The sequence below is a fragment of the Phalaenopsis equestris genome, unplaced genomic scaffold (genome assembly GCF_001263595.1).
Source record: "Phalaenopsis equestris unplaced genomic scaffold, ASM126359v1 Scaffold000251, whole genome shotgun sequence".
Classification (NCBI taxonomy): domain Eukaryota; kingdom Viridiplantae; phylum Streptophyta; class Magnoliopsida; order Asparagales; family Orchidaceae; genus Phalaenopsis; species Phalaenopsis equestris.
The window spans coordinates 2,294,806-2,316,377 of NW_018164693.1; the positions used below are offsets into that span (position 1 = coordinate 2,294,806).

General features: G+C 32.8%; 2 protein-coding genes across 4 annotated transcripts in view; one reads left to right on the plus strand and one right to left on the minus strand.

Annotated features, from left to right (window-relative positions):
* The first annotated feature begins 4,304 nt into the window (after positions 1–4,304).
* Positions 4,305–17,336, plus strand: LOC110024311 (syntaxin-132-like). Its single transcript, XM_020724201.1, has 13 exons — positions 4,305–4,537; positions 9,350–9,460; positions 9,552–9,608; positions 13,166–13,214; positions 13,638–13,726; positions 13,905–13,978; positions 14,071–14,113; positions 15,593–15,653; positions 15,746–15,771; positions 15,861–15,938; positions 16,408–16,488; positions 16,647–16,712; positions 16,923–17,336. The coding sequence occupies exons 1-13, from the start codon at positions 4,520–4,522 to the stop codon at positions 17,082–17,084; spliced, it is 915 nt and encodes a 304-aa protein (XP_020579860.1). The 5' UTR covers positions 4,305–4,519; the 3' UTR covers positions 17,085–17,336.
* A 936-nt stretch (positions 17,337–18,272) lies between these two features.
* LOC110024316 overlaps positions 18,273–21,572 on the minus strand; it is a 15,636-nt gene continuing 12,336 nt past the window's right edge. For all 3 annotated transcript variants that reach the window (XM_020724210.1, XM_020724209.1, XM_020724207.1), the window contains 2 exons: positions 19,003–19,108; positions 18,273–18,542 (listed from right to left, as the gene is read on the minus strand). In XM_020724210.1, coding sequence (XP_020579869.1) covers positions 18,454–18,542; positions 19,003–19,108 — 195 coding nt within the window. In that variant the 3' untranslated portion in view covers positions 18,273–18,453. The remainder of the gene's footprint in view (positions 18,543–19,002; positions 19,109–21,572) is intronic.

A 21,572-nucleotide genomic window follows, 5' to 3' on the forward strand; every position in this document is an offset into this window, starting at 1 on the left:
ACAACATCTAAATAAGTGCACGTGTTATGTTAGAAGGTTGGCGTATGTTTTGACGGGGTTGTCGTCACTGACCCCCTCCTAAGGATCTAAGGACTCTAATAGGTGTCACTAAATGCAAGTTTTATAAAACTTTTTTTAAAGGGTGACCTTACATATGGTCTAAGGTAGGGATGCAAATACTTTTCAAATTAGGTTTTGAAAAATATAATGCATAAAGTATATATATATATATATTGATTGTACATTTAAAAATAGATCTACATTTAAAAATAGATCCTAATATAAGGTAAAGCCTAAGTGGCACCTATTATGTCCCTTAGAACCTTAGCAAGCATAGCTTGCTATTCCATGACGTCATTATTAACTGTGAAATAAAATATTATTTTCCTTCTACTTCGGGATTAAGACAAGGTTGCCCTCTATCACGTTATCTTTTCGCTATCATCATGGTTATTATCTCTCTTATATTTGATTGGAATTCAAATATAAACATTATTAAGGTTAGTCATTTAATTTATGCTGATGATATCTTGATTGTTGGTAAAGCTTATACTCTTTCTAATAAGATAATTACCAATATATTTGACACCTTTAGTAAAGCTACCAATCTTCAAACTAATGCTTCCAAATCTGATATTACTTTCTCAAAATTGATGGAAGCCTTTATTCAACTTAATATTTATTTATTATGTGGTTTTGCTATAAAACCTCTTCATTGGAATCATCTAGGCATTGCCATTAAACCTTCTAAACTTGTCATTAATGACTATCATGTACTCATTAATAAAATTCACAGTTGGCTGGTGGGATGGAAACAAAAAACTTGTATTTTCTATTAGTAAGATTCAACTTATTAAATTTATTATTTGAAGCTATCTTTATTATTGATTTTGTTCTACGGTTTTGTCAACATATTTGAGAAAGAAATTTTCTTCAATAATTTTTTATTTTCTTCAATGTAATGACTTTGAAAGAAAACTTTACACAATTTATTGGAATAAGTTTAATATGCCAAAACATTGTTGTGGTCTTGGACTTCTATTTTTAGATACCATTAACTTTATGTGTAAATCCAAAATAATTTGGAAATTCTACAATCCTCATTTTTCTTTTTATTGAATAATGTTGTAATAATCATGATTCGATTTGGAAGATTTCTTAGTCTAGAGTTTTTCCATTTGAAAAGGCTTAATTAATGTGACTAAAAGAATTAGATCTGCTTTAAATTTTAAAGTTGTTCCAACCAACTGTGTTTCCTTATTTTATGACCCTAGTTTAACAGTTCTTATTTAAAAGAAAAGTTTAGTGACAATATTTTTAGTCGGATTAGTCTGTCGATTAACACTAAAAATTGTAATGTTTTTTTAATAGTTGTTAGAACTTTGATCTTTTAATAAATGCTCATGCTGGTTTCATTAATGTTATTTGTAATATTACCATGTCTCATGGTTATTCTTGTCTATAGAATAATACTAACATTTACTTTCATAAGTTTGTGTATTTCTACTTATATGAATATTTTTCTTATGTGGATTGGTTTAAACTTATTTTGTTTAAATGTTATGCTATAAAATTTACTGGTATTACTTAAAAAATTATTCATAAATATCTAAAAAATTGTGGTTTTCTCAATTTTAGAGGGATGAATATTAATAATCTTTGTGTTCCTTGTTCTAATAGCATTGAAAATAATGATCATCTCCTTTTTGAATGTCAATTTTCTCACTACCTTCTCAAGAAATGCGTTCCTTATGGATATTTTTTTATTGCTCTTTCTAATATTTTTCAAGCTATGTATCATTCTCATAATATAACCTATAAAATTCAGAGAAAATTTCATCTTCTTGCTTTATAAATTACATCCTATTTTATATGGACTAAAAAGGATTCAAGAATAGTCAAAAATAAATTTACTTCTATTGACTCTATTATTTGTAATATTCATTAGATGATTTTTTATAGAAAATAAAAATTTAAGAGAAATGTACCTAATTTTATATTTAATTTTTATGGTTTCAATTATTGTTCGTTTGTAGTTCATAGTCCTTTCCAGTTTTTGTTTTATGCTTTGCAACTTTCAACCTCTCTCTTTCCTTATGATTTTTTTTTATGGGCTTTTATATTAATCAAATAATATTCTATGATCTTTGCATCATGTTGTGATTTGGTATAATATTTGATCATCTATTGCCTCAATTAAAATTCAACCAATTTTAAGAATATATTTTCATATTCTAAATTATGGATGTAATTTTAATATTATTTTTTGTTTTTTCAGATCTTTGCTCAGGTTCTTTTGTTATCCTTCTTGAGGTTAGTTATTGGATTGATTTTGACCCTCTATCTCTCAGGTGTTTTTTTCTGGCGTTGCTAGCAGTTGATTATTGTTGTTAGTGGTTGTGGCTTTTGTTGTTTCTTATTGTTAGTGGATGTGGCTTTTGATGTTACTTATTTGTGGCAGTTGTATTTTTCAAATTAACTGTCTGTTTGGCGCAGTTGCGCTGCCTCAGGAAGCTGCTGCGGGTTTGCGATAAGCTGACTGTCTGTTTGGTGCAACTGTGTTAAAATAGCAGTGAGACAGCTGCTTCTGGAAAAATGACAATGTTGTTCGTGTTTGGTAAAATTTTTTAAAAGAAGAATGTAACAACCACATTTTTGAAACTTCAGAAGCAAAAATTCTTTTCTAAACAGAGCAGAAAGTTCATATACACTAATGACCTAATAATGTCCCTGAAAGTGAGGTCAATCCATGTAAACAAGTAAATATGCAAACATGCATCAAGACATAAAACAATCAAAATATAATTTGTCTCTTTCTGAATCTCAAAGAAGATTGGTCTTCCTTAATTTTGGAATAAGAAAATAGAAGTGCAGGAGAAGGAATTGAGCAGGTGAGTAAGAAAAAACGTAAGGTGCAAGCAAGAGTAAGTAAAAGACTTTGTGGCATCTGGAGAAAAGGATGGAACTCCTGTAAAATAGTTGGTGATCAACGCGAAGGTGCTCGTGAACTCCCTGCATTCACCCATTAGAGATGAATGATTGTGATATGGGGGGAATGACAAAAACTCTGAGAGAGAGAGAGAGAGAGAGAGAGAGAGAGAGAGAGAGAGAGAGAGAGAGAGAGAGAGAGGGGAGAGAGAGAGAGAGAGAGAGTCAGACGAGCTCGAAGAAATCTTGCTTGCGAAGTGAAGTAATAGTGAGAACCGGGAAGACAAAGAAGCCAGTTGCTGCAAGGTTTTTTCTTCTCTTGGCTCTCCCGCCGTCGTCCTGATCTCCCCCCGTCCCCCACCGCCCACCATATCCTTCTCACCTTCATCACCCGTGCCCGCCATTTTGGTGCCGCGTAGGGGTCGTTGAGGTAAAAAGTCGCGTGAGAAAGCCAGACCACGGGGTACTGCTCGCGTCCCACGGTCGACTCAAATCACGTCCCGCCGCAGGCATGCCGTTGCGCCAAATGACATAAAGTTGCGGCTCAGTGCAGTGCCGCGGCAAAACAACCGCGCCAAACGGAGCCTAAGTGTTCTTGCTTTTCTTGGATCTGCTTTGTTCATGTTTATTATTTTATTATTAGTGGTTGTTATGTTGTTCTTTTTACTACTTGTTTTTGGCTTTTTGTTAAGATTTGTATAGAGCTTTGATGAATACCAACCATAATTAAAACTCAACAACTTTCTGAATATTTTATATATTCGGGAGTTTGGATGTTATTTTAATACTTTTTAGGTAAGCAATGAGCTCTGTTTTTTCATTATTTACTCCCCTGTGAATTTTAACTTTTTCTTGTTTATAATTGTGATAGCATTATTTATTTCTTTTTTAGTTTTTGTACGTTTCTTTTGCTGATTGTTGTTTTCTGTTTTGTTTTGCAGATTTATCACTCGTGAGCCTTCTTTTAGAGATTTTTGCTGTCCTCAAATACTGTTGTTGCTGGTATTAGTTTATGGATCTGTTGATGTTTTTTGATCTGTTACAGTTTCTGTTGTAGGTTGTAGATGTGTCTGTAGTTATTGGTTTCTTTTCTGTTCGTTCCTTCCATTATAATTTTTATTTTTTCCTTTTTCTATTTTTTTGGTGAGTTGTAAGTCATTGTTTTACTGTAATAAAATTGAACATGGCTCTCACATTTTTCCCAAAAAAAAAAAAAAAAAAAACATTTAGCATGGGCCTTCTAATTAAAAAAAAAAGTGCTGCCTAACTTTCCACCAACCTACACATTTATTTTACATTTTAATCTCTTAATTATTTAAAATTAAAGCACATTAAAATTATACCCAAAAAATTTGCCCACTAAAAACGTCTAAACCGAGCTGGACGCTCCATCTTTGTCCATATTCGTCTCCCGGGCCTCGCCGTTTCTCTCTCTCTCTCTAACTTCGCTCTTCGGTTTTGTATTTCCCCGATCAGAAACGCTGCTTCCATCGCTGTTCCTGGATCTCCGAGCTCAATATCTTCTTCTCAGATCGAAGTGCGTTTCGTAGCTTCGGTGATCTCACCTGTGGAAGCTAAGCTTTGCTGAAAGATGAACAATCTTTTAACGGTATAGTCTAGATTTCGAATTTTCAAATATTATAACAGATTTATTTATGATGTGAATGTGGGTTTCTGCTATGTTTCCTGATGTGTGAACTCTTGAGATCCGGTAGATCTGGTGTTGTTTCACGCTTGGGCGTGTTGAGAGTTTGATTAGGGTTTGTTCTTTTGGTACTGGGATTGGTGTCGGCAGCGAGTGATTAGGGTTTTGAGGTTTTGTGAGCTATAGGCGTGCTGGCATGATCGCTTGATGTTGCTAACTCTTGGTTGTTTTCAGGATCGTAGCAGAATACTTCACCAAAGGAAACATTGGAGCTCGCTACCTTTTGTTTTGAATAGTTCTCTAAGGATCATATCATCTTTCCATTGTGAAAGTTTCTAATTGATTGCAAAGGTTTTATGCCTTTATGTTCTTATTTTAGAAATGCATTGATTTTGGCTAGATCAAGCCAAATCTTTCATGTTTGCAATTTTTTTTAGCTTTTGCACAATTATGAAATTGCTATTATTATACCACACCAATCTTTAATATCTATGTTATAGGACCTTGTTCTATGTTTTACTCCTCAACGAACTCTTATTACCAGAATTTAAGCGTTGATTGGTCATCTAATGCGACCCACACCCCATTATTAATTTGGTACTAGTATTAATTCCTACTTCTAATTTTAAATACTTATTGTATATAGTCTTCCCATTGTCAGGTCCGAAGTCCGGATGTGAAAAGTGAAGGGTTGCGTTAGGTAGTAGCCAACTAGCTTAAAATTTATAGAAAATCATGACATGAATCTTTTTTATCATTCTGTAAATACTATGCCGTCCCATGGAAGCGACACACGTTATGACCCAAATACAGTTAAAAGTGTGAAAGGGCAGCTGCATCAACTTCTGATTGTAGTGTCAAATAAGCAAGAGTTTCCACATTACGAACGGATGCGGACAAAGAACTTAGCCCATGAAACTAATATTAAGATAACATCTTGAAATATAGGTACTCTCATGGGTAAACTAATGAAAATAGTTGATATTATGATTCATAGAAAGATAAATATTTTATTTATTAAAGAAACTAAATGGGATAAAGAAAATACTAAGGAGAATGATAGCTTAAGTTGTAAATTTTGGTATTCATGTAAGAGCCGCACTAGAAATAGTGTGGGTGTTTGAAAGATAAAGTTGTAAAAATTAATAGAATTGGAGATAAAATTATAACACTTAAGATTATTGTTGATATTAAGATTTTTAATATTACAAGTGTTTATGCTCAAGTGTTTATGCTCCTCTTTATGCTCCTCAAGTAGGTTTAGATATAAGTTATTAAGGTAAGTTCTAGAATGACTTAGAAGACTTAATACAAATAATATCTTTTGAAGAAAAAAATTTTATTTGAGGAGATTTAAATGGACATGTGGGTAGAGTGGTAGAAGATTTTAGAAATATTCATTGTGGCTACGGTTTTGGAGTGACTAATAAAGAAGGTAGAGTCATATTAGATTTTGCTTTAGCATATGATTTTGTTATTGTTAATACTTTATTCAAGAAAAGAGATGGAAACATTATTACTTATAAGAATGGATCCAATAAAACACAAATTAAATTTTTTTTATGAGAAGAAGAGATTGTTGGGAATGTAAAGATTGTAAGGTCATTCCAAGTGAGGATTTAAGTACTCAACATCAATTATTAGTTCTAGATTTTAAGATGAAGAGTTATAAAATAAAGAATACTATGAATCATTATCGTAAAATTATATGGGGCCACATAAAAGACGCAAGTAAAATTTTTTTTATGAGTAAATTTCAAGATTTGAGATGTTAATGAAAAAATAAATTTTATGTGAGATAAAATAATAAATACTATTAAACAAGTGACAAAAGATGTATCTGGAGAATCTAAAAAAAAAAATTATAAATAAAATAAGTTGATAGTGGAATAATAATGTGCAAGAAAAGATAAAATATAAAAAAATATGTTATAAAAATTGGTTTAAATGTAAAAGCTTAGATAACTGAGAAAATATAAAATGCACAGTAAGGAATCGAAGAGAATAATCTGTGACGCTAAAAATTTTGCTTTTAGTGATTTTTATAATATATTAGATTCTAAAGAAGATGAAAAATATATGTACAAACTAGCCAACAAAGAGAAAAAAAAGTAAATATTTAACTCAACTAAAGTGTATTAAAAATGAAAATTAAAAAATATTTTTCTTAGAAAAAAATATTCAACATAGTTGGGTGAGTTATTTTGATAAACTTTTTAATGAAGTTTCTTAAAATATGATCGTTCTTAGTGTCTTAATATCGTTAATAATAATAAAATGTTTCATTTTTTCCGTCGCATTAGTCAAAAAAAAGTTGAGTAGGCTTTAAAGAAAATCAATGATGGAAAGTCTATAATCTGATGATATCCCAATTGAAGTGTGGAAATATATAGGAGATGTAGGAGTTTTTTGGCATATTAAACTCTTTAATATTATCTTAAAAACTAAAAAAGATGCCTGAGGAGTGGAGGAAAAGTATTTTAGTCTCCATTTTTAAGAATAAAGGGGATGTACAAGAGTGCAAATTATAGAGGTATTAGGTTGATGTGTCATACTTTAAAATTATGGGAGAAGTTAATTGAACATAGGTTAAAACATATTACAAATATTTCGCATAATCAATTTGGATTTATGTCGGGTAGATCTATACATTTATTGAAAGGTTTGATGGAGAAGTTCAGAGAGAATAAGAAGGATTTACATTTGATTTTTATTGATTTAGAAAAAGCTTACGATAAGGTTCCAAGAGATATTCTTTGGATAGTTCTAGAGAAGAAAAGTGTTGATATGACTTATATTCAAGTCATTAAAGATATGTATGCTAGAGCTGTTACTTGTGTTTGTACAGAAGGATGATTTACTAAATATTTCCTATTTCAGTTGGATTACATCAGGGATCGACTTTAACCATATCTTTTTGCTTTAGTTGTGAATGCTCTTACTGGACATTTACAGAAGGATGTACCTTGGTGTATGCTTTTCGTTGATGATATTCTTCTCCTGGATAAGACTAGAGAGAAAGCTCAGGAAAAACTTGAATTATGGAGGTCGGAGTCTAAAGGTCTTCATTTGAGTAGAACTAAAACTAAATACTTGGAATGTAATTTTAGTAGCAGTAACTCTAGTGACGGGGTTGTAATAATGGGCAATCAAATCATTAAAAGGAGTGAATGTTTTAGACCCTTTAGATATCTCCACTTTATTGTTCAAAGTGATGGTGATATAGATGGGGATCTGAGTAGTAGAATTCATGTTGGTTGGTTGAAGTGGTGGAATGCTTCGGGCCTATTGTGTGATAGAAAAGTACTGCTTAGACCGAAAGGAAAATTTTATAAGATGGCGGTGAGACTTGCAACGCTCTATGACACTGAATGTTGGTCTTTAAAAGAGAAGCATAAAACTAAGTTAAATGTTGCCGAGATGAGAATGCTTAGGTGGATGAGTGGCTTTATACTTTGAGACAAAATGCGAAATAAATAGATCTGTGACAGGGTTGGTGTAGCTCCAGTGGCGGACATAATTAGAGAGAGTCGTCTCAGATGGTTTGGTCATATTAAATGTCGATCATCTAATGATTCGATTAGGAGAGTAGATGTTTTAGATTCAACTTATGTTAAGAAAGACAGAGATAGACCTAGAAAGACTTGTGCATAGACTTAGACCTAGAAAGACTTGTGCATATTGTATAAAAAATGATTTTACTTTATTAGAATTAAATGAAAATATGACACTCAACAGGACATATTGGAAAAAAAGGATTCATGTAGCCGACCTCTTAGTGGGATAAAGGTTTGTTGTTGTTGTATTGTATATAGTCTTCCCACACCTCGATTTGGTTCTTCTTCAACAAATTCCTTTTTCTAATTTCTTATACATGTTATTTAATGGAGCAAGCTCAGAGCTCACTTATCTTCTTATTATTTTTTATTGGCTACATTCATCGTGACCGCCAACTTAATTGGAGTACCTACTAATAATTAATATAGCAGTGCCTCTTCTTCCTAGCTGCCTCCCTCGCTATTTTGGCAGCCAAACTGAGCAGTAGAAATCACCCCTCAAACCTTGTCTGGTATAATTGGTTGTGAGAAAGCTTTTTTCGCAATCAATGGGAATTTAAGGGTTGTTTAGGCAAATGTTTTAACTTAGTATCTTATTTAAGTTATTATTTTAGCAAGGGTGCATCTTTATAGATTTAATATATTGGGTTTGCACAAATAATATTAAAAATTATGGTGATAAATCTGTGTTTGTGTCTCGGGGCATTTACATATGTATACGTATGTATTTATTTCTATATGTATGTATGTATGTTTATGGTTTGATGGCACAATAATTGAAAGCTTTAAAGGTTTTTTGTTGTCTCTCTAATACAAAAAATTGTTTGCTCTTCACCAAGCTCACTGGAGTGGAACTATGTTTCCCGATTGATATACTAACCTAAATTTAATGAGATTCTGTTATCTTGTTGCCAAGATGAGAAATACGCTTAGTGTAGTATTTGATGGAATGCACACATAATAGTTTGATCACGCACTAGCGAAGATCAATTGATGATCAAATCTTTATATTTATGCTCAACTTTCTAAGGTACGCTTCTACAGTTCAATGGGTCATTTATAAGTAGCCTGAGTTAGATCCAAACTATTTTGCGTTTTTATAGGTGTAGTTGATTGGTTTGTGGCTACCATTTGTCTTTGCGATTTTATCTTAATTGCTGCTTAATCTTAAAACATTAATGTCTTACCACCTAGTCTTTGTTATTTTCTTATGCAACAGGACTCCTTTGAGCTCCCCCGGGAACCGTCATTGAGAGAGGGAGATGTTGAACAGGGATTGCAGGCCGCTACTCATTCTTCTGAATTGGGTATGGAAGGATTCTTTAAACAGGTAACTATGAATTTTTTAAACTAGTTTGGTTTTCTATATGATTATGTATTTACTTGGACCGTCATAAAATGGTTTCCCTATTCTATCATAGGTTCAAGATATTGACAAACAAATCGAAAAGCTTTCGAAACTACTGACAAAGCTTCAGGTATGAATTCAAATTTCTTTCAATTATGTAATTTTTTTCTTTATATATGACATAGTATAGAATTTTTTTGTTTGCTTCATCTAATTGTTTGAATTTCCCTCGCAAAGTTTGTGCTCAAGCGCTCAAGCATAAGTGGCCATAAATAGATTGCTATCTGGGCTCAAACATTCCTTGGGTTGGTGAACTTCGAATAAACCAGATAAAAATGGAAAACCAAGTTTTAAGTATTGTGATTTAAATTTTCTGATAAACATTTCAAAGGAAGCGCGGCATCAATATTAAGCAAATGTTTTCAATGGACGAAGTGTAATGCAAAGTGCAAATTTTTTTATGTTTTGGGACACAAACCATAATGTGTTGTTCAGTTATTTGAAACACTCATATAATAATGACTTATTAATTCCCTACAACCTCCATTGAAAAATTAAATCATCAAAGATTTATAGTAAATTATCAATTCTTTTTGACATATTAAAGATACTAGTTATCAATTGATTTCTTTACGAAAGCTATAGCTTTAATCACAAAATGATGCAGAATGATTTGGTCACACGCTCGCACACACGCATAAATTTAAGAAATATATGAGTATTTCAAATCATATAAAATCATCAAGCAGCTGAGTTTTATTTCTATAATTGAAATTCAATTGTATCAAGGTTGATCAGAATTAAGAACTCTTACAAACCCAATAATAAAATATTTATAATAAAGTAGATAAAGAGCGAAGATAACCAAAGTGAAGAAGGTCGAAGTCTCATGCCAGTGTAAAGGGATGATTTTTTTTTTGGAATTGGGTATTTACACTTGCTACAAATTTATAGGAATCATATATCCAACAACACTTAAGATTGAAATATGGAGTATGAATATTTATTGAATAAAATTTTTCCAAATTAGATGCCTTAGGTAGTTATATCCTTAGTCAGATGCTCTTTATATCCTAAGTCGGATGCTCTTTCATTGATTCAATTCAAATACAGAAACACATTAAGCTTGACATAATTGTTTAAGGATAAGTTAAAATAATGGAATGAAAGGATCCTAGAAGCTGTTTGGATATAGTTCAGATCAAAGGCCTTACACCCATTGGATAAGCACACTAGAAAACCACACTACATGACCGAAGACAAAACAACACTAAAATACCGCTACTATACCCATGTATGAGTTACAATGGCAACAAAATTATGCCTTAACTACAAGTGTAAGATCCCCAACAATAGTTAGCATCAATTGATCCCTAGCTAACTGCTCAAGGTTGTTGCATAAGCCCGCAAGGAAAGGTTAGAACTGTTAGAAAATTTTACAGAAGTTATTTGAGAGAAAGTTTAACAACTTATTAATCAACATAAGGTTACTTCGATTTAGTTTTCTTAATGGAAGATATACTTTATTGTATTGTTTGATATTATATCTGTTGTTCATACAATATCCTCTTCTGAATTATGATTTTCTTCTTTGGGTCGATAATATCCCTGTTTTATCTTTCTTGCCCTGGCTGTTGGCATTGGAATCAACAGTAGGTAATGGTGGAAAGCAACAAGAACTGGTAGAAGAGAAGTTTAACAACATAAAAGAGCAATGACTGCAACAGAAAGTTAAAAAAAGCAAGAAGAATAAAACAGAGGAATCAATGACAGAATTTTCAAGCCTTCAACTTTTGCTACAAGAGGTTTGCAATTTTGGATAGGTTGAAGGAGTTCCATTGGAGATTAGAAAAGCAAAAAAAGAACTTGACAATTATAATTGGCGTAAGTTCTATCCCACTTCCCTAACTACACAAATGAGGGCAATTTATCCATAAAAAGTATAACAAACGTGTTAATTTCAAATTTATAAGATGATTACAACAAAATGTTATCCTACTCTAGAATTTAAAAGAAAAAATACCAAAAAACTTTGAAATTCAAACTTATCTTGTTGTAATTTGTATTTCAATCGAATAGTTTAAACTTCTTGTCTTCTAACTTTGATCACAAAGACTCTAATTGATGATCCATTTTTGAAGTTGGACTTCTCCTAATATCCTTTTTTATACTGATAGTGTGATCTGAGATTTATCATCAATGACGTTCTCCTTAATCCATTAACTGACTGGATCATCTGATGGCTTCACAATATGATGCCCAAATAATGAAGAAAATTTCTTTTTATGGGATCATTTGATTTGGATGGCCATATTGACTGTCCCTTCCATGATTTATTCCCAGATTACCAACCAAATTATTATACAATCATTTCCACAAACAAATAAAAATGGAAAAAAAATAAATTAATCAAAATAAAAGTGCTCAAATCAAATTTTTTATCTACATTTCCACCAAATTTTGACATGCAGATTTCTACTAAACATATTAAAAAAATCCCTATGCTAAATTTAAACGCCGACCATTTGATGATCCGATTAGGAGAGTAGATGTTCTAGATTCAACTTATATTAAGAAAGACAAATCAACGTAGGAAGACTTGGGCTTATTGTATAAAAAATGATCTTAATTTATTAGAATTAAATGAAAATATGACACTAAATAGGGCGCAATGGAAAAAAAGAATTCATGTAGCCAAATTCATGTAGCCAATCCCACATTAAGGCTTTGTTGTTGTTGTTGTTGTTGCTAAATTTAAATCATCCTACCTAAAATTCACTGAATTATTTTCTTTTTATTGTACGTTATATATCATTCATCATTTTCATACCAAGCTGTTAAAATCTGTGATGTTTAGGTTACCTTATTGTGAGTTGGAAGCTTATGATTTGAGTATCAGAAATGGACTTTTAGGTTACCGCTGCATGCACTATATTGTCATGATGCTGTTTGTGAGTTGTGACATCTATAATAGTAATTTAAAGAAATTTCCTCGTTATAAATTCCTATAAACAGAGGGGTGTGATGAGGGTGAATCTTAAACCTTGTAGCGGTTGGAGCCTTATTCACATTTTTAGCAATTCATTTGAGCTGTGATTTAGCATTTTATAATGTTATTAGAACTCATCTTACTAGCCATTTGTTTATCTTCATGACATTTGAGTCTTTTGCATAATTACCTCACTGCCATGCAAAAAAATTGTGAAAATGCCATCTCATGATAGAAACTTATTCATTTGTGACTTTAGTCTAGAATATTATATGCGGCCAATTTAGTTTTAGAATATTATATGCCTCAAATTTAGTCTATGGATTATGCAAAATTAATTTGAATTGGTCTCTAAAGAACTAAAGTGGGATCAATTTTGTATAAAACTTTCTACATGATGGATCATTAATGATCAATTTTATATAGTCGAGAGATTAAATTGGAGAAATATGGAACTCTCAGACTAAGACATCACTAAGAATAGATGGGTGCTATTCTGGGATTTAATCTGATAAATTTTTTTATGGATGATATTGCAAGTAATCTTTCTGATCTTGACGACCTGAGAAGTCAATTAACAAAATTAACTGATGTTTATGGACCTTTGGTTGATCTGGAACGCTGTCGTATCAATTTCCATACTGATTTCTGCTGTCATGTCATGTCGTCCTTACTGTGATATCACGCACTGTATACAGGAAGCCAATGAGGAGTCAAAAGCTGTCACCAAGGCCTCGGCTATGAAAAGTAGGTGTATTTCATTCTTCAGCCACCACATCTAATCCAATTTATTGACTCTATTTTCTGAATTGAGGGGTGGGGTGGAGTTCAAAAATTTCGTTCAGGGATTGCATTCACTTCTTTGATTCTTTAGCGTCGTCAAAATAATAAGGGAAATTTAAATACATACGCACGATTCTTATGTATTCACATATCTAGTACCTAAACTCATATACACATTTATATCACTTTGGTGCCATCAGGCTATGCATGAAAGGTGCATGTCATTTTTAAAGTCAGTAAAAGTGGTATTTTTTATGTGATATTAAAATTGACGTGTTATGCATGTAAATATGGAAGTTTACTAGATATTTAAGTTACTTACGAATTGTGTAGTATGTTTGTTTATGCCCCAAACAATAAACATGTTCAAGCTTATTTTGGTTGCAGCAATCAAACATCGCATGGAGAAGGATATCGATGAAGTGCTTAAAATAGCTCGGATAACCAAATCAAAACTTGAAGACGTCGACAGAGATGTATGCAATTTCTTGTTTTACTTCTTTGTCTTTGTTATTGTGCAAAATTAGCAAGTGATGTTAAATCTGCTTACATTAACACATGATTTTCATGTGTTTGGTTTACTGCTTGTCTTTGTAATTTATATTTTAAGGCTCGTCTTGAATTTCTTTTTTGTTTTTTCATAATTGTTTCCAGAATTTAGCAAATCGGCAGAAACCTGGTTGTGGAAAAGGGTCAGCTGTGGACCGATCTAGAACAGCAACTACCGTGTACTGTACTAATTTATTTCGGATTTTTCACACTTAAATCGGGAACTTATTTGCTTATCTCCTATTTTATTTGCTCGTGATAATGACTGCAGGTCATTGAAAAAGAAGTTGAAGGACATTATGGCTGACTTCCAGGTGAGATTTTTTTTGAATATCCATTTCTTGACATACTTATTTGTTATCTGTTCATTGCAATGTATGATTCTATTGTGGTTTTTATTTTATTGACTCTTTTTTTTTATTCTGTTTTTAAAGATGGGAAAACTGAAAAGTTGCAAAAAATTTCTTTATCTTTAGTGTCCTTTATTCCGTTCAGAGCAATGTTATTAAAATAAAATTTTTATGAAGATATAAATTAATTGAATATAGAGCAAAATTATAGAAAAAATATTCATAATATTAAAAAAAATATACAAAAAATCCTATAATACTAAAAAATTATATTTTACTGTGGTCAATTAGCGCCCAGAAATGTAACTGAGGCACTTTGGGTGGCAGCGGGGGCTTGAGTCGTGTCTTGGGCTAGGGGTCCTTCTTGAATAGCACATTATCTACCTGGGGGTGGACTGCCATAGTTTGCGGTTCATCTTTTAATTAAAGAAAAAAGCACTTTGGATAAAACCTAGTTATCTTTTTATTTAGTTCTTGGTGATGTTTGTTACTTTTGATTGGTTTCCATTAAGATTGACATTCTTATGGCATGTATAGTTTATTTATTTTTGTTTACCAATTATAATCAGCATCAAGTAAATATAGAGAATGCATTAAGAATTAGAAATATTACACCTTACTGCATTATTTGAAGAATTTAATTGCAGATTTATTTTTAACCATTTTATTATGGGAGAATCTCTTTGAAGCTTTCGCTACGAGGAAATAGTAAATCCATGGACTCTTTTTGATTAATATGTGCATTAGTTTCCTTATACATGAAAATGTTAGTTTAGAACATTTGATTATCTCATTTTATTCTAGTTGATCAATTTGAACAAAAGATGCATAAATGTTTTCCAATCAATTTGATCAATAAACCATATCTAATTTAAGGTTAGATGGGAGAAAATTTTCCCCAGAGGTGAAATTTTTTTGGTTCATGCAGATCCATCAGGTTTGAAATCTTTATTAAGTGATTGAATCCATTAGAGAATGGTATTTCTACCTTTCTAGTTGGTAATATCATTCTTAATGCCATATTCAATCACCGAAATAAAAACATTCAAAATTTGTGCAATTTAGACCAAAAAATAACCTTAATGAGTAATAAATAGTTCAAGAGCCTATTATGATAGAAGTAAATATAATTGGTTTAGATTTGATTTAAATGGTTAGATTAAATCCTTAAGAAGTGTCGAACATCATTTGCTCAAGTATGGATTTGATTTAATTTAGGAAGATTTACAGGCATACCACTGAATTCCTATCTATTTACATTTCTAACACCTAAAATTTCAATTTTTACATACATACCACCTTATCCATGCATGAAAAGGTGTATTTCATTCTGCTAAAAATTAAAATGGTGATGTTTTATGTTAAGGTGTTTGAAAGCCTAACACATCATTGTCTGAACTATTTTGCATCTTTGATTTGAACTTTATTTCTTGCGTTTTGCAGTCTCTTAGGGAAACCATAAATCAAGAATATCGGGAGGTTGTTGAGAGAAGAGTCTTCACAGGTTTTGCCCTTTCTTTCACCATGCAGATTAAACATCTGGTTTGATATTAATCTACTAACTGTTTTATTTATGTTCTGTGTCATTTTGAATAGTAACGGGTAATCGGCCTGATGAAGAGGTAGAAGTTTATCTTTTTCGTTTTTAATTTCTGAATGATCTGAATGCTTTTAAGGTCCACAGTTTCTACCATAATTGGTGGCTCTGCAGACTATCGACCGGCTGATAGAGACGGGAAACAGCGAGCAAATTTTCCAGAAGGCAATACAGCAGCAAGGACGTGGCCAGGTTTGTCATTTCGAAACTAGCTTTAGGGCTGAGAATATAGCTCGAAGATTGTTAAATGCTCGAAAATCGATTCGTGTTTTGGCTCAGATTGAAGTAAATGAGCCGCCTAATGAGCTGAAATCATGGACACACACACACATATACATAGTTATAATGCTAAATAAAATTTTAAAATGCACAAGTGAAAGTATGTTTGTGTAATTTTTTGTATTCATTCATTTTAAGCTCGTGAAACACGCTAGCTTGTTTTGATTTTCAAGCTGGAACAAATCTAAATAACTCAATTTGAGCTAGTTTGTTTCGATTTTGAGTCAAATCGAATTCAATTCAAATTTGAACCGAGTTTGCTTGAAAACGTATACCACGAGCCGATTTAGAGCTGACCATGCTTCAGCTTAAAATTAGATTTGTTCATAACCTGAACTGGCTTTCCCATAACTGCTGACTAACATAATAATTATTGTTGCAGATAGTCGACACCGTTGCAGAGATCCAGGAGCGTCATGATGCCATTAAAGATTTAGAAAGGAAGCTTCTTGAGCTGCAGCAGGTATTTGTGGGTTTTGTTATATATATCAAACAAAGAAATTGAGAAGTTTGCGATAACAGATATACTGGTATTGTGAAGCGGATAATCAACCATGAATAATGACCAGATTAGAGGGATAATCAGATGTATTGTTTCAACTACCTCCTACTTTGATGTAGGTATTCTTTGACATGGCGATATTGGTCGAAGCCCAAGGTGACCTGCTCGATAACATCGAATCCCAGGTATAACAGGACACACCAGATAACAAAGAATATATATTTATATCACTCAAATCTTTAACATCACCAATAATAAAAACAGTGTATTGGTTGCATTTTTTTAAAACAAATTAAACACTGTTTTTTCATGCATAATTTTATGACAACACACCAGTGTTATAAATGTAAATTCGCATTTTTGTTTGAATCAAAATGTTAAATTTGTTTGAACAGGTATCAAGTGCTGTTGACCACGTTCAATCTGGAACAACAGCTCTGCAGACGGCGAAGAGACTACAAAAGAATTCTCGTAAGTGGATGTGCATAGCTATTATAATTCTTCTAATTATTGTGATAGTTATCGTTGTAGCTGTCATTAAGCCTTGGAGCAAATAGTATTTTTTACAACGAACAGCTGAAAGGAACTCCAGAATCAATCAATCAGGCGATCAACTGGTTTGTATGCGATCTATTCAATATTATTATTTATTTCCGCCAACTCTTCTGCATCTCTTGATATTTTTGTGTCGTATACGCTGTCGGGAGCAGCATTTTTTTTTGTTTTTTTTTTGTAATGAATTGGATACTATTAGCGAAAAATAAATTTGTTATTATTATGAATTTTAATTATGGATGGTGTGGTATAGGGGTGATTAGCTGTTAGATCTAACTACGTATTTAATATTGATTATTAGAATGGTAATTATTGTCTTTATCATTATTCTTTTTTTCTAAAGCAGTGCGCTCTATGGATGCACACCCGATTCCTATGTATTTATACATCTTGACACCTAAATTTTATTTATTTTTTTAAAAATTTTCCACCTAAATCATTCACCTCATATATGAAATATCAAAATTTTAACTTTTACAAAGGAAATATTGCTTTTCATGCATGGGTACTGTAGCACATATATTGTACAAGTAAAATTTGAAGTTTAGCATACGCTGCATGTATGTATGCAAATCTTTCTAACAAAATTTGGGGCAATATTTTAAATTATAAGACTTGCACTTTAGCTGGAACAAATATTGACTCCAAACGTAGAGATATGTTCGAAATCTAATAAAATTATGCCGTGCATGTGACGGAAAAATATTTTATCCCTACTTTCACCTTGTGCTTTAGTACATTTACATAAATACCAAACAATTCTTACAAATCTAACTCGTAAAATCTTTGACAATACATTTAAACATATTGCTATTAAAATTTTAAAAGGGGAATACACTTTTTTACCTTTTCATGCATAAGTTCAAAATGCAAGTGTAAAAAATCAAATTTCAAGTGTAAGATATATAAATACATAAGAATTGTGATATTCAAGTAAAATCCTAAAATCTGATGCTTTGCGTAAGAATCAAGAAAGAAAAATGCGCATCGCATATTTGAGAGAAAAAGTAAAATATGAGGGGAAAAAAACAAAAAGAAAACGACAGAAAACTCCTCATATTAAGCTTCGTTTAAATTGATAGGGTTTACGTGAAAGAACATAAAACTTTATATTCTCATGTACTTAATTTTTTATTGTTTAACATAATAATAAATGAGCAGATTTAGGAACAAGACTGTCGACTCAACAATTTAGACTCATTCCCGCATAAAATTTATATTCCAAAGTCAATATTATAAAAAAAGTAAACATAAAGCATGCACCAATCTGGCTAAAAGAAATAAACAATATTGCTTAAGGATTTGATTCGCAATCAATTTAGAAGGTTCACAAATTTCATTACAAGATTACCTGAAGCTTATGGGCATTCGCTACCAAGTGATGTGGAGCCATTCAAGTGATTCTGATGGCAATCTGTTCATTCGAAGGAGAAGTAACAAATAGGTCTTTCCCTTCCTTCCTGAAATGGTGACAAGGATTGATTGATTGCAAAATATATAAAATTTTGAAAATATATCTTTGCATAGATAACGGTAAATTGCAATTAAAATAAAAAAAAAAAATACAAAATATGTAACATTTTGAAAATAGATTTTTAACTTGTTTTATTATGGGTAAAGTAAAGCTTCAGTCTCCTCACCAAAGGCTTCACTCTGTTCAGAACCAATTAAGGCTCTCTTAAGCAAAAAAAGTATATGTAATCATTTTCCTGTTATAATCAGTCCAACTAATTAAAAAATAGATTAATTCAGTTTCTAAATGTAAATTTACACTTAAATAGTTTTTCATGAGTAGTACTATTTCAGCCAATATTAAAAAAAGTGTGGATTAAATTTGCACACGTGTGAAGAGTTAGGGATTATTTTGAGACTTTTCTCAAAAATTTGAAGATGAATACGATGGATGAATATGAAACATACCCAGACCCAACTTTTCAAGAACACCTTGGTCGAATATGCCATTTTTATTAGATCCATCATTCCCACTAATGTAAGAATTAAATCTGTTAACAGCTTCCTGTAATTCCTGCAAATAAACAGACACCCATCTTTTAGGAGAACTGAAATAAATAAAACGATCAGCATAAGGCTTTTGTAGATGATGGCTCAAATATGTTTTTTGAGCTTCTAGGGTCATTTACATACATACCACACAATTCTTATGCATATTTAGATATCTATCCCCCAACTTCAATATTTACATGCATATCACTCAAATTTTTATCATCACATTAAAAATACTACTCTCACCTTGGTACACCTCAAACAAATCTCCATCTTCCGGCATGAATCTCGAGGTATGATACGAATCTCGATGCGACTTTTTTAGTTATAAATATTCAAACATCGATAAAAAATCATCAGAACTCTGATTTCAACAAACTTACAGTCAAACTGATCGCCTCTACAAGAAGAATCCAATGTTACAAAAATTGGTCCAATTCGAACCAAATCAAGCCCAAATTAAGCCATTAAACCACTTTTGAAAGTTTTCTGGACGCATTTGAAAGGTCAAATGAGTGTTGATTTTGATGAAACCATAGTAAAATTCAGTATCTTGACAAGACGAATCTAACGAGCCCAATATCATTCAATGCCGACATCATTAAGGAACTCAAAAATGTTCATTAAATGTCGTCTGATCGTGGGAAGCTCTCTGACCTGTCCGATCAAAGTGATTCATATTCTTGCATTAATTGCACCAAAAACTCTATAAATAGAACTCCACCTCTCATGAGGGGAAGAAGAGATTGAAGCTTGTGAAAGAACCTGGAGTTTTGAGAAGAAACTGAAGCGCAAAACCACTCCTGTCGCCGTCGAATGTCGCCAACCACTACCTACCATCACTAACCAATGTCGACCACCGTTGCCTGCGATCGACAACCACCGTCTGCAATTGAGCATCGTCGACCGCCACCGACAACCACTACCGACCGTCATCAACTACCACTAGTCTCCATTGACCACTGCCGACCGTCGTCGATTACTGTCAACCACCGTCGACCACCATCGACTGGACGCTACCAATCTTTATCAGTTGCTGTCAATCGACGTAAATTTGGAAACCTAGTACCCTTTCCCGCATGTGAAACAAGTGATTGCAACTGCAATCAACTTTTGATAGTGAAATTCTTCAGCTGAGTCAGACCCTATGGTTTTTCCCTTTCTGGGTTTTCAACGTAAGAACTTCTGGTGTCATTTATCAGTTATTTTCTCTTTTCTGAGTGTGTGTTGAATATTCATACCACGTTAAGACAATAATCTGTCACTCTACTGTCGCAAAATTTCTAGCACACATCAATTTGGCGCCGTATGCGGGACACTTCAATCCCACCACTGAAATACTTGCGAGGCTTACTAAATGATTACCAGTTACAATATTTGTGACAACGAAGTATCTCTCTCTAACACCCATCGTTCCTTTGAGCAGTCACGAAACCAAGGGCGGCATACTTATTCCCACCCTGGAAGACATTATCCTGCCAACGAAGGCATCTCAGGTCCTATAAAAAATCGAATGCGCAGAATGGAAGAGTCTCAACTAGAGATCCTACAACTCCTATGCGGGGCTCATAGTCGCTGCCCACACCATTGAATGAAATTCGTTTACCATTAACTTAGCCACCTAAGGGAAATATACTACTAGGAGGAACTCGTACTAGCCCCTATCCCCAAGAAGGAACACTTCACCTGTTAGGTCGTGATGATGAACTCCAAAATACCGCAAGTTCCACTCATCCATCTCGCGCAACTCACTTAGCACAGGCACGACTTTATTGTCAGTACAGATGGTCATTAGTAACGAGCTACGATGCCTCGTCCGGAAAGAGTTCCCCCTAAAGAAAAATGATCGCTTCCCCACTCACCGTAATGTCCATGAATCTTTTCCCTTAACGGATGTGATTCTCCAACATCCCATCCCAACAGGTTTTAAGCTTCAGAACATCAACACCTATGAAGAGATAACCGACCTCTATAAGCATATTGATCATTATCGAACCATCATACAAATTCAGCGTACCTCTGACGCACTTCTGTATCTAGTGTTCTAAACCACTCTTAAATAACAAACTCGCACCTAGTTCTACTCTGCCACGAGCACTGTAAACACCTTTAACGAGTTTGTCAGACTATTCGCGGAGCAATTATGACAAACCGACTAATCATCAAGGATTCATCCCATCTCTCCGGAATTCGCGAAAGTGAAGGAGAGTTGCTTAAGAACTACTTTAAATTCTGAAGTTATTGATAGGAGCCTTCATTGGGAAATTCTGCCTAGAACCTTTCTACTTGATCACTAATGCAGTAGATAGTTTGTTCTTATGTTGACCTTATCCACCGTGTTATGCTCGAAATTCGTGTCGGATGATGAAGATTTGTTGGAGGTGTATCGGCTGCCATCATATTTTCGGGCGAAACCGACCTCATTGCTCGAAAATATCAAGATCTGCAGCACTTTATATTTTTATCGTACATAAATTATATATATA